Below are 13,610 nucleotides of genomic sequence, written 5' to 3'. Positions count from 1 at the left end.
TTGGTGTCTTGCTTGTGGGTTTTGCTTGATTATTATTTTGCTACTGTGTGACTATTTAATTTGTATAAAGAGGGGTAGATTAATTCTAATGAGCATCTAAAATTGGTGTTCACCCCTAACAAAACTTAATCATGCCATAACTGTAAATAAACAACACAATTCTATATTATAAGGTATAAGAACACAAACAACACACACTAGAGTCAAATTTCATTCATGAGGTTTTTTTTGCTTCTAACAATATATAGACAACAACAATTGTTATTGAATTCTGATGTCACCATTTATATTACTTTTAATTAAAATATATAATTAAAAAAGTTAGTGGCCTAGTATTCCTCAAGCTCGTCCCTACCCCAAATACGTATGGGTCTTTCTCCTCTCTGCTTGAACAACAACGTGCTTCTGTTTTTATTTCTCGTTCCTGTATGTGAGGAATAGTTGCTTCTGTTTCTGTTTCCCGTATGTGAGGAATTCCCCCTGGAGCTCCCTTGTGTATGGGAATAGTAGAAACAAAATAAAAAAACATCACATAATCAAAACATGGAATAAAAAAACCATCACAGATCAATTTTTTTGATGCAGTAATCAAAAAATGGATCGTCAAAAAAATTGTATGTGATAATCAAAGGATGCCACAAAAAAAGAATCAAAAAATTAAAAAAAAAAAAACTGGTAGAGAAATAGAGAGAGTGATGAAAAAGTGTTTCTTTGTAGAGAAACGGAGAAACAGAGAGATCGAAATAGAGAAGAAGAAAAGAGACAACGAAACAGAGAGAAAAGACGAAGTAAGAAAAAAAAATTGTTCGAAATAGCGAGAGATGAGAGATAGAAGAGATGGAGACAGACATACCTTGTAGAGAAGACGTTGCAGTTTGAGAAGACGGATGTGGGTGTCGAGAGGGTGGGGGTTTTGTGGAAACTTACACTAGTAATTTAATACCACAGAAAATGATTAGCAAAGCCACTTATTTTTTAGAGGATTATTTAATTCTGTGTGTATGAGATTAGTAGTTCCATGAGAATGGACTATTCATAGGAATAATGTGTTACTAAATAAAGAAATAGCTATACCTAGGATTAGCTAGTTCATTCCAAGAGTTTATTTCGCAAACCAAACGGTGCCTTAATCAAATTGCACTGATTCTTGATGGTCTGCTACAGCGTATCAGCATATGAAGCATTTAGTTATTACGCAGCAAAGTGGCAGGAGCTTTTTGCCTTCTTATAACAGAGGTTTGCTGTTCAGATTGTGTCCATAATGGATTAATGAGATTGTTTGCATTCTTACAACAGAGGTTTGCTTTCCAGATTGTGAACATAATGGATTAATGAGATTGTCTGCATGTGATTGATTATATATACTTTTGGAATTTGAACATAAAAAGTTTTCGTATGTAGATATAATATATGTAACCAAAAAAATGATAAAACATTGATTTATTATTTATCAAATGGAACTATAATGAAGTAAATAAATACCAAATAAACCTATTCTGTTTTTCCAAATCAAACGATTTTATTAGGTGTACAAAGTTTGAATGCTCCATAATCCCTAATTTCTTATGTATTGGATTTTTTAAGCAATGTAATTTGTCAAAGCCCCTGCCGAAGGCCAAATTGTTTCAACCTTATACATAAATATGTGAAAGACTAGAGACAAGTAGGACAAGTATTTTGATCATGAATTTGAAGTGTTTAGATGATATATTTTTTTTTTTAATCCACATTTCAAAAGGGTTTTATGTTTTGAATTGTTTGCTAATGGTTTTGAGAAAAGTGTGATTTTTGGTTTTGAAAATAGAAGTGTTTTCAAAACCATTATCAAAATTTAGGAAGATAGGGGCTGAAATGAGCTAGCACATCACTGCTTCGGGGAGAGAGTTTGAAGGTAGAAGTTGAGCTGGAATGCAACAAGCGAAACTAGTAGTTGCGGCCCATGATGGAGATTTCCATAGCAAGTACTAATTACAAGAGAATCCTATATAACTTATAGTTCCTTTCCACTTTCAAGGGAATTGGAAATACTAAGAGGTATATTTATAACAGTCGTTAATTTTTTGGGGAAACTTCACTAAGGACCCCCAAACTTTCACCCGTTTTGAAATACCCTCCCTGAACTTCAAAATCTCTCTCAATTTGGTCCCCTGAACTTTCAATTGCTCTCAATTTGGACCATTCCGTTAATTTTAACTGTTAAAAATTCAAAAAAAGACCAAAATATTCCTGATTTATGTTTTTTTAAAAATAAAAAAACGTTTTAGAAGTTGAAATTTTATACAAAAGTCAGGGGTATAAACGTCATGTGACGTTTAAAATCTGACGGAGGGGTCCAAATTGAAAGCAATTAAAAGTTCAGAGGACTAAATTGAGAGATTTTGAAGTTCAGAGGAGGTATTTCAAAACGGGTGAAAGTTTGAGGGTCCTTAGTAAAGTTTCTCCTAAATTTTTTTCAAAGATAGTGAGTTTAAAGCCTAACCAGCTTGAATTTTGTTGAAGCCCAGATCCGGATTTGAGATATTCAAAAGAGTACGAATCTGCTGTAAAAGACTCATGGTAGTGGTGGCACGTGAAGCTATCATTGTTAGGACTAGAGACATAGGGTGAAAGAGAGGAGACCCATAAAAGGTGGAGAAGAGGCACGTTGATGACAAAGGTGGATGGGTGGTTGCAGATCTGATCTTCAAAACTCCAAGCAAAAAAAAAAAAACAAATAAATAATAAATAAATAAAAAGCAAAGAATAAACAGTGTGTAAAGAGACCAGAGGTTTTTAACAAATAAAAACAAAGGTTTTGTTTATTCGGTCCACCACCTCATCCCTTTTCAGCTTCTTTCTTCTTCTTCTTCTACCTTCCATTTACTTCACCCACTGTAACACAGAATACTCACACCTACATCTTCCCTTGCACATTTGCTATTGTTCATCGGCCACCTGCATATATAGAACGCCCCCTGTGCAAGTGTTGAAAGGGCAATCACAAAGGGTGTTCGAATCTGTCATAATCATCTTGCTCAAACTACCAATTCGCGGATTCCAAAGATGTTAATTCATAGATTGAAGCTGCTCTTTCGCGCCTCTCTTTGATTTCGAAAACTAGAAGAAGATTATCTTAGAAGGAAGAAATGGAAGAAGAAGAAGAAGAAGCAAAGGAAATGTTAGATTATGTCACAAAAGAAGTGGTGGTCGAAATCCTCATAAGACTCCCTGTGAAGTCACTGGCGAGGTTCAGGTGCGTTTGCAAGGACTGGTTTTCTCTAATCTCCAGCAACGCCTTCATCGCTGCCCACACCAGCCGAACTCTCTCTCGAAGCGATTACATCAATAGGAGCAGCCGAATTCTCTTTCGGTACGTGCAAACAGTTTTCATTGATGTGGTTGTATTTAGACAGTACCACAACTTTAGTCTGCGCTCTGATGATGGATCATTTGGTCGAAATAGTAACTTCATCCACTTGAACTGCCCATTCAACACAAATTCTTCTTTTACTGCACTTCCCAACATAGTAGGTTCATGGAATGGGCTACTCTGCTTTGCTTATGATGATCCTAATCGCAGATATGGGCCATATGGCTATAGTCTATGGAACCCTTCCATTCATAGAGCTCTAAGCCTTCCACAGCCTAACTTCAATGTCTCATCCCACGGCATTTCTAACCATTTCCATGGATTTGGGTATGACCCATCTACAAATGATGTTAAGCTGGTCAGACTTGCATATCTTGAAGGGCATTTCATGAAGGTTCCACCGCTGGTCGAGATTTATACGCTTAACATTGGCCGTTGGCGAGACATTGCTGCCCCTGCCCCAGCATATATTGTCAATGAGCGTTGCTTATCCGTTTTTGTCAATGGGGCATCCCACTGGGTCGCCCATACTCCACCACATGAACGCACTTTTCGCAATGTGATAGTGGCGTTTTTGATATGGGTGATGAAGTTTTTCGTGAGATTGAAGTGCCCAACTGCTTTGCTAGGAAGTTGAATTTGAATATGACTGCTGCGGTGCGTGATGGATTACTTTGTCTTGTCCCATTTAATGAACATGAGCAGGAAGAGTCTTTTTCTATATGGATCATGAAAGAGTATGGCATTGGAGAATCTTGGACTAAGTTATTCGACATTCATATTAGTCAAGGATTAAAGAGGGTGGTAGCCTTCAGGAAAAACGGTGAAGTTCTAGTTACTGACAGAAAGGGGGAGCTTCTTTCTTACAAACCAAATATCCAACGTGTAACTCAGCTGGGATTTCGTAAATATTCATCCTCGGGAAATAAATATAAGTTTGCGGAGAGCATGTTTTTTGGGGATAAATACTTGGAGAGTCTCATTCTACTAGATGCAAAAGATGGGATAAATATAGGAAAATACTTCTGATCCAAGTGCAAGGAAATAGGAAGAAAAGGCAAGTTACTTGATTTTAGCTTTTCTTAATTGTTTCAGCACTTATACAAATTTTAGTTCTGCAAGAAGTTTGTATTTTAGAATTGACACAATAATATGCTACTCTCTCAAGAGTTTTTGTGATAATGGAAACAAAACTTCCTGAAATCATGTTATTGTTAAGTATATATATATATAAGAGAAAGGCATGAGATGATATTGGGGTAAATGTAAATTTATCTTATGAACCAAAATATGAATATATACAAATAATTCAGCGACTATTGCACTACTGTTGTGTTGGCATTTTCATTCTACAGGTGCTTAGTTACTGTCTTCTCCAGGGTACTTGGGGAAAACTAGGGGATCAGTAGTAAGGTAGTATAAGAAGATAACACATTAATTGTAATACTATGTAGGTCTATAATTTGCATACTTGATTACCTCTTTGGCTCTTTGCACATCATAATATATGTTGACCTTTTTCTTCTTTTGGGGAATATGTGATGAACTTATTTGATGTTTTTTTTTTCTTGACACATTCACCATGTTGTTCTCCCTTAAATTGTATGTTGTACTTAATCTACTCGCTTATATATTCCCTGTACCATTTTTTCTTTAGAGGATTTGCTTCTAGGACGAACTCCCCCCCTTCCTGTCTTTGGTAAGCCTGGTTGGACCAGTCCAAGTTTTGACAAGTATGTGATCATGCTTTGTAAGAGAAAATTGTAAAGAGGGTTGATAATTGCTAATTTATCAAATTGTTCTCCTGTGTAGAAACAATTTACCTTGGAGTAATATATTGAAAGCTTTGTTTGTTTGAATTGAGATCAAGGCTGAACTGTAACTATTAAGCCTGTGTTTGCAGGTTTGGCAATAATACTAAATATAATACTAATTATCAGCTGGAACTTGCTCTTTGATTACCCTTCTTAAATACTTCTCTCATCTTCAGTTGTTTGTATAATGGGAACCCCTATGATTTGAAATGGTATTTTATCAACTGAAAATACTTGATGCATTTTGGTGATCCTTTTCTAAAATTGTGGCATTCAAAACTTGTTGCCACCAACATGTTGAAATTTGATTTTTGAACTCTTCTAATTGTCATATCTGTGTCAATATCATCAAGTGCTTTATTTCCTGACCTCCATCTTTGTAGATTTTTTGTCCTTGTTTTATGCTTTTGTGCTATACACTACTTGAGTAAGACTAGTGCAGGTTCCTTAATTACTCGTACCTGAACAAGCCATTGGGGGCTCAGCCTATAGATTCCCTATCTATTTTCCTATCACTTCTTAGAAATTCCAGTATCTTTTAAAGATGGCTTGGACTCAAATAAGCTACAACTTTGGATCATCGTCTAGACATGGACTGGGGATTTCAATTTCACTATAGCTGCTAATATGGCCATGAGCCTTCACACGTATGTTTGTCAGCACATATGGCAGTTTGATTGGCAGTTTGGTCCTGCCTTTTTGACAACATTTATATGATTGATTGTGTTTGTTGCTTTTGGTTGTTGGGTATGGCATCTTTTGCCTCATTTTATTGTTGGATTATACCTTGCTGTGGTCGTTACCCTGTTTTTGAGTGTATTCCTGTTGGGAACTGAGTCTCTCACTCTTTTGGCTAGTATAATCTATTCAATTATTTTTTGGTTGCTCGATTTGTTTCATTTTTATTTATTTTTATAACGCAGTTTTTCCATTTGGTTATTTTTAAATGGGTTGAACACAAGTGTTTGGTTTTTCAATAATACACGTTTTTCTTTTTCTTTTTTTGTTAAAATATTTCTTTATTTTTAATGTTCAGTTGCAGGTAGCAACCATGATTACAATGAAGATGAGACTGAGTCTTGAGGACCAGGACAAGTTAGAGCTCTTTGATGTTAGTTTTTCTTAATTGTTTTATGAACCAAAATATGTATATGTACAAAACATAAATAGACTAATGCACTATTGTATTGTTAGCATTTTCATTCAACAGGTGCTTAGTGCTGGCCACTCGTTTCAAGATTGGATTTACATCTCAATGTACGTTTTTTTTCTTTACTCCAATATTTTTCGTGATTTCCAATTTGCCCACCTCCTTGCAAGAAGATTTATTGATATTCAGTATAATATTGGAAGGTAGATCATTGCTGAATTGGTTATAGATGTTAATCACAAGTAAATATGGTTAATTTTCTTTCAATATGTAATTGCTTCTATAGGCTGCTTGTTTCTTATGCTGGATCCAAAAGGCATTGTTGGTGTTTTACTTGCTTTATTGAACCCTTCCTTTTGAATCATAGTAGAATGTTCTAATATAATTCATGTTTTTTTTGTTTTTTGTTTTGGTATTGGAGTTCGAGTGCGGATGCATTGTGTGAGTGAGAGAGAGAATTTGCTAGCTGTTCTTTTGTTTGTACTATAGAATCCTTGCCTTTGGTGCCAATTAAACAAAAAATCCTTGCTTTTTTTTTGGTCTAGATATACGGTAGAACCTGCTGTAGTCGACTAGAATTCATATGAGTGTGCTTGTCATGCTCATTCTATGGGGTTCAAAGAATGTATCTGGCTGGACAATTAAATGGATGACCAATTTACCATGTGTTTCGGTAATTATGCTCATTCACAATTGTTTCCGTATACCCTGTTTAGAGGACATAAAATACTTCAGAAAGAGCAAGCTTTTGGATAATAGTAACCACACAATTGGCCCCCTTATTATTGGATATTATAGTGGTAAACTTTGTCTTATTTTTTACTGGAAGCTAGTTCATAACAAGTTTTGGTGATGAGGCTCTCAGGGCCCGTTTTGCTCGCCAAATAGCCCCTGAAATGGAATGGCTATTTCTATGGAATAGTCATTCTTTTGTTTGGCAAAAGTCTATTATTAGGAATAGTGATTTATGTGGGAATCACTAATTCCTTACACACAGGAATAGTCATTCCTCTTGCCTCCTGGGCATGAGGATAAACTGCTTAGCCCATCAGGGGTGAAAGTTCTTGGATTACCTGGTAACTAGTTCTGGCGGGTAGGGTCAGTTATCAGTAGGAGTTTGATTAACAGTGAGGATTGTTGTATAGTATGCGTTTGCGACGTGCAATTAATCTGAGTAAAGTTCTCCTACGTTATCAAAAAAAAAAAGGAATAGTCATTCCTCTAAAAAATGAGAGAAATTGCTATTCCCGTGGCAAGCATAAGATTTTCTCAAAAAAAAAACCATTTGTTTTTCTCAAACTTAAAATAAATAAATAAATAAAAGCAAAAAAAAATCAGGTGGGTGACCAACCACCCAAATGGGTGGCCAGCCACCCATAGAAGGCCCTAGGGGTGGCGCGGCCACCCCCAACAGCCCCAGCCACTCCCAGAGGGTCACGGCGAGGTCCTCTGGGGGTGGCTGCCAGGGCCACTGGGGGTGGCCAAGACCAACCCCGGTGAGATTTTGGGCCACCCCGATTCACATCGCGGCCACCCCCAATGGCCCTTGGGGGTGTCCGCGACCACCCCTGATGAGAGGCCACCCCCAATGGCACCAAGGGTGGCCGCACTGTCCCAAGAGGTTCATGGCGAGGTCCTCTGGGGGTGGCGTGGCCACCCCCAGTGCATGCTGTGGGTGGCTAGCCACCCATTGGGGTGGTCGGCCACCACACATTTAACCCTCTTTTTTTTTTCTTTTTCTTTTTCTTTTTTTTTTTAATTTGAGTTTTAAAAAAATTAGAAATCAAATGGGCTTTTTAGTCATTTTAGTTCAATTCTAATTATGAAATATGTGTTGCTACCAAACTAAACAATTTGAATAATTATTTCATTCCAACCTTTTCTATTCCCAGGAATATCATTTTCCTATATTCCGCAAACCAAACGGGGCCTCAAGCCTTAGTACCTGGGGCATGAGTCAACCTGAAGAAGCTGGTGTGTTTGGATGGGTATGTGTGTTATATTATCAAGTTGTGATGATAAAGCTGCACATAAAAGGTTTGAGTTGTGTCAAATCTCTTTGAGGGGAGGACTGGAGAGGGTGATAGGCTTTACAAAGAATGGTGAAGTTCTAGTGACCAAGGATGGAAAATTGTTTTCTTACATACATAGTAGCCAACGAACTTTGGATCTTCACATTCGTAGCCTCTTTTATTTGGATACTTGTGTGGAGAGCTTTGTTCTACTGAATGTAGCAGTCTGCAGGTGGAGTTTTGGGAGGGCAGGTGACTTCATATTCCTTTGGTTAGCACAAGGAGAAAGAAAAGTAGGAAGAGAAAAAGGAAGATACAGATGTCAGCTTTGCTCCATTGTTTTAGGAGTTGGAACATTTTCAGTTTCAGGTCTTGGGCTTTGTTTCAGTGATTGATGGGCTTATGCGAAAATCAAAATGTATCCAGCATAAAAACTCACTATTGTATTCGTTTTCATTTCCTCCGATCTGTCAGTACATACCCCTTTTTCTAGTTTTAGCGTTTTCATTCTGTATTCTCTCATGTGGGTTAACTGTCTTTCCAGGTTGGGACAAATGCCATGGGTCAAATGCGAGCAAGCAGGAAAAGGTAAGCTATCCATAATCGATTGCAGACTGGCAGTAATGCATTTGTTACTTTCTTTTTTCTTTTTCGTCAATGACAGGGATCATGTAATCCATAAATGTAGAAATAATAAAAGAATATGTAAGCACAGCTAGAATGATATTTTATGTTTGTGATTGGTCAAATGACAAGAATCAGAACATTTAATTGATTTGGACCTTTGAAGAAAATTAACTGGAGAGATATTCTCAAGCTTAGAGTGTGTCAAGTGTGTGTATCCTCATGAAGAAAAAAGAAAAGAAAAGGAAAAAACTTCCACCGAGTATTTGCAGTATGTTTATTTGAGTATAAGGTGGGGTATGAAGCGATGAAATAGCTTGAAGCTAAAAAGTGAAGAAGAGGTTTAGTCTTATGGCAGCTACGTACCATGGAGCTTTATTGTAATTCTTCTTCATCATGTTTGTTGGGTAGTTTTGATACTTGGGAGAAAACTTAGATTCTGTGACAGCTAGTCTATTTGCACTTAGACCATTAAACTTTAAAAAGCAACACATAAGAGTTTCTGAAATGGTAGTTCTGTATTGCCTATTGGAGAAGTCCATGTGATTAGAAAGAGTAATGTTAGACACACTGTCACTCTCACACTCCTTGACGGTGCTTTTAATAGTAGCATTGGATTTGAGATTGATTACTATTAAATTTTAATGCAATAGTGATTCTTAAAAACCATGTCAGGAAGTGTGAAAGTGGAAATATGAGAGTGGGAGTTTATGTGATTGATTATATATTCTTTTACAATTTGAACATAAAAAGGTTTCATTAGTATATATGTAACCAAAACAAATGATAAAACATTGATCTATTATTTATCTTTTTTTTTTTTTTAATTTATTATTATTATTATTATTTAATCAAAGCGGGAGAGGGGGAAAAGGGAAAGATTGATTATTTATCAAATGGAACTATAATGAAGTAAATAAATACCAAATAAACATTTCTATTTTTCCCAAATCAAACGAATCTATTAGGTGTGCAAAGTTTGAATGCTCAATAATCCCTAATTTCTTATGTATTTAATTTTTTTTTAAGCAATGTAATTTGTCAAAGTCCCTGCCGAAGGCCTAAATTGTTTCAACCCTATACATAAATATGTAAAAGACTAGAGACAGGTAGAACAAGTGTGTTTGATAATGAATTTGAGAAGTGTTTAGATGAGATTTTTTTTTTTTTTTTTTTTTAATCCACGTTTCAAAAATGTTTTGTGTTTTGAATTGTTTGTTAATGATTTTAGAAAAAAGTGTGTTTTTTGGTTTTAAAAATAGAAAAAGTATTTTAAAAACCATTATCAAAGAAGGAGGATGTCTACGCATATATAACGAACAAACCTGAGTAAACTTTTTAACGGTGAATAATGCACGAGACGGCAAATTGGCAATAATAATTTGTATGGCTATAGAATAGATTATGATAAATATATTAACCATAGTATACTTTTATTTTCCTATGCAAGACAATGATAAGTGATAACATTAAAAAATAAATAAATAAAAAAAATAAAAAAATCTATAATAGGAAGGTTAAAACTAAAATAAAAAGGGTAACCGGCTCCATACAGATCTAGTCTCATAATTCTTTGATCAAAAGGCTGAGAAAAGGGTCACCTTGATAATGTATGCGATGCAGTCTGGTGGAACAACGGTTGAAAATAAAGGTAAATTGACTATGACTGCATTTTAAAAGGCAGATGAAATATAAAAAGATAAAAAAGTTTAGAAAGATAGGGCTGAAATTATATTGTTTGGAATTCGAACTGAGAAAGAAAAGAAATTGAAATGGACTGATTGTATAGTCCCTACTCCCTAACCTCCAAACTACATAACTGTATTTTTTATTAACGCAAAATACAAGCAAATAAATGAAAAACACCATTCTAGACAGAGAGCTAGCATTTTACCGCTTTGCATAGAGACTTTGAAGGTAGAAGCCAAGCAGGAATGCAGCCAGTGAAACTAGTAGTTGCAGCCCATGATGGATATTTCCATAACGAGTTCTTACTTCCTTACCAACTTTCAAGGGAATTGAAAGTACTAAGTGTATGGGTGGTACTAGCATTTAAAGTTTTGAGGGCGGCAAAATTAAAAAATTTAGGGATAAAATTTTAATTTTTAAAAATTTTTTGGGGGAAAACATGGCCCCTTAGCGAGGCGAGCAACCCTCCAATGGGCCATGTAGCTCCGCCCCTGACTAAGAGATATATTTACAAGAGTTGTGGGATATCTTTCTAAGATAGAGAGGTATATTTCGTTGAAGCCCAAATGTTGTTCATAAAAGAGTTAAGAGACTATGAAGCTCATGCGGGCCAATGCGACGCATGTGGTATATCATAATTGTTAGGATCATACCCGCAAAGGAAGAGAAGAGGCATTGGATGACAAAGGTGGATGGGTGATTGCAGATCTGATCTTCAACACTCCAAGAAATAAAAAACAAATAAATAATAAATAATTCAAAACTCCAAGAAAAAGAAAAAGAAAAACAAATAAATAATAAATAAATAAAAAGCAAAGAATAAACAGAGTGTAAAGAGACCAGAGGTGGAGGTGGAGGTGGAGGTGGAGGTTTTTAATTAACAAATAAACAGAGTCTTTTTCAGAGCGCTTTTTAAGGTTCATCACTGTAAAGACTAACACAGAATACTCACACCTACATCTTCCCTTGCACATTTGCTATTGTTCATCGGCCACCTCCATATATAGAACGCCCCCTGTTCAAGTGTTGAAAGGGTAATCACAAAGGGTGTTCGAATCTGTCATCATCAGATGTTAATTCGTAGATTGAAGCTGCTGCTTTCGCGCCTATCTTTGATTTCCAAAACTAGAAGAAGAAGAAGAAGAAGAAGAAGAAGATTCTCCAAGAAGGAAAAAGTTAATTCTCTCCCAAACGAAGTTGTGGAAGAAATCCTCATAAGACTCCCTGTGAAGTCACTGGTGAGATTCAGGTGCGTTTGCAAGGACTGGTTTTCTCTAATCTCCAGCAACGCCTTCATCGCCGCCCACACCAGCCGAGCTCTCTCTCGAAGCGATTACATCAATAAGAGCAACCGAGTTCTCTTTCGGTACGTCGGAACGGTTTTCTTGAAATATTTTCCACCTAGACACTTCCAGTACTTTAGTCTGCGCTCTGATGATGGATCATTTGGTCGTAATAGAAACTTCATCCACTTGAAATACCCATTCGACATAACTTCAACTTTAGATATTCTTCCCAACATAGTGGGTTCGTGGAATGCGCTATTCTGCTTTGCTTATGATAATCCTTATCGCAGATATGGCTATAGTCTATGGAACCCTTCCATTCATAGAGCTCTAAGCCTTCCTGACCCTAACTTCACCTTGTGGTCAAAGTCACTCCACATTTGTAAGCATTTCCATGGATTTGGGTATGACCCATCTACCAATGATGTTAAGCTGGTCAGACTTGCATATCATGGGCTGCCTATCCCGAAGGTTCCCCCGCTGGTCGAGATCTATACGCTTAACACTGGCTGCTGGCGAGCTATTACTTCCCCTGCTCCCTCATATATTGTCCGTGACCGTTGCTTATCCGTTTTTGTCAATAGGGCATCCCACTGGGTCGCCCTTACTGCACCAGGTGAGCGCACATTTCGCAATGTGATAGTGGCGTTTGATATGGGTGATGAGGTGTTTCGTGAGATTGCAATGCCCAACTGCTTTGTTGGGAAATTTTATTTGAATATGACTGTTGCGGTGCGTGATGGATTACTTTGTCTTGTCCCGTTTAATCAACAAGAGCAGGAACAGTCTGTTTCTCTATGGATCATGAAAGAGTATGGCATTGGAGAATCTTGGACTAAGCTATTCAACATTCATATAAGTGGATTAAAGAGGGTGGTAGCCTTCAGGCAAAACGGTGAAGTTCTAGTTACTAACAGAAATGTGGAGCTTCTTTCCTATGAACCAAATATCCAACGTGTTACTCAGATAAAATTTTGTAAATTTTCATCCTCGGAAATTAAAACTAGGTTTGTGGAGTGTTTATTTTTTTGGGATAAATACTTGGAGAGTCTTGTTCTACTAAATGCAAAAGATGGAGTCTCGGGAGGGACGGCAAATACTTCTTATGCAAGTGCAAGAAAAGGCAAGTTTGCATACTCGATTACCTCTTTGGCTCTTTGCACATCATACTATATGTTAACCTTTTTCTTATTTTGGGGAATATGTGATGAACTTATTTGATGTTTTTTTTTTTATTATTATTTTCTTGACACATTCACCATGTTGTTCTCCCTTAAATTGTATGTTGTACTTAATTTACTCGCTTATATATTCTCTTTACCATGTTGTTCTCCCTTCTGGGACGAAATCTCCCCTTCTTCTGTCTTTCATAAGCCTGATTGGACCAGTCCAAGTTTTGACTAGTATGTGATCATGCTTTGTATGAGATTGTAAAGAGGGTTGATAATTGCTAATTTCTTAAATTGTTCTCCTGTGTAGAAATTCTACCTTGGAGTAATATGTTGAAATTAAGCTTTGTTTGTTTGTGTTAAATATATTGTTAAATATATATTGGATAGCGGAAGACGGAGAGAGAGAAGAGAGAGCGAAAGCATATAAAGACTATATTGTATTGAGTCTGATTGATATGTTTACATAGCTTTTTATTTATAGAGAAAGAAGAAGTAGTGAATAAGAAATCCTAAA

The 13,610-nt window shown here is 36.4% G+C and overlaps 1 protein-coding gene and 1 pseudogene across 1 annotated transcript; both read left to right on the top strand.

Moving 5' to 3' along the window:
* Window positions 1–2,703: 2,703 nt before the first annotated feature.
* Window positions 2,704–9,119, top strand: LOC132180830 (F-box/kelch-repeat protein At3g23880-like; annotated as a pseudogene).
* A 2,417-nt stretch (window positions 9,120–11,536) lies between these two features.
* On the top strand, window positions 11,537–13,145 carry LOC132181771 (F-box/kelch-repeat protein At3g23880-like). Its single transcript, XM_059595007.1, has one exon. The coding sequence runs from the start codon at window positions 11,709–11,711 to the stop codon at window positions 13,143–13,145; it is 1,437 nt and encodes a 478-aa protein (XP_059450990.1). The 5' UTR covers window positions 11,537–11,708.
* Window positions 13,146–13,610: the final 465 nt, after the last annotated feature.

Source organism: Corylus avellana, chromosome ca5 (assembly GCF_901000735.1).
Source record: "Corylus avellana chromosome ca5, CavTom2PMs-1.0".
Taxonomy (NCBI): Eukaryota; Viridiplantae; Streptophyta; class Magnoliopsida; order Fagales; family Betulaceae; genus Corylus; species Corylus avellana.
This window is presented reverse-complemented; position numbering and strand designations above follow the sequence as displayed.

What these genes read in the sequence shown, in the direction of transcription:
- LOC132181771 (XM_059595007.1), top strand. Translation starts at nt 11,709, where the DNA reads ATGTTAATTCGTAGATTGAAGCTGCTGCTTTCGCGCCTATCTTTGATT.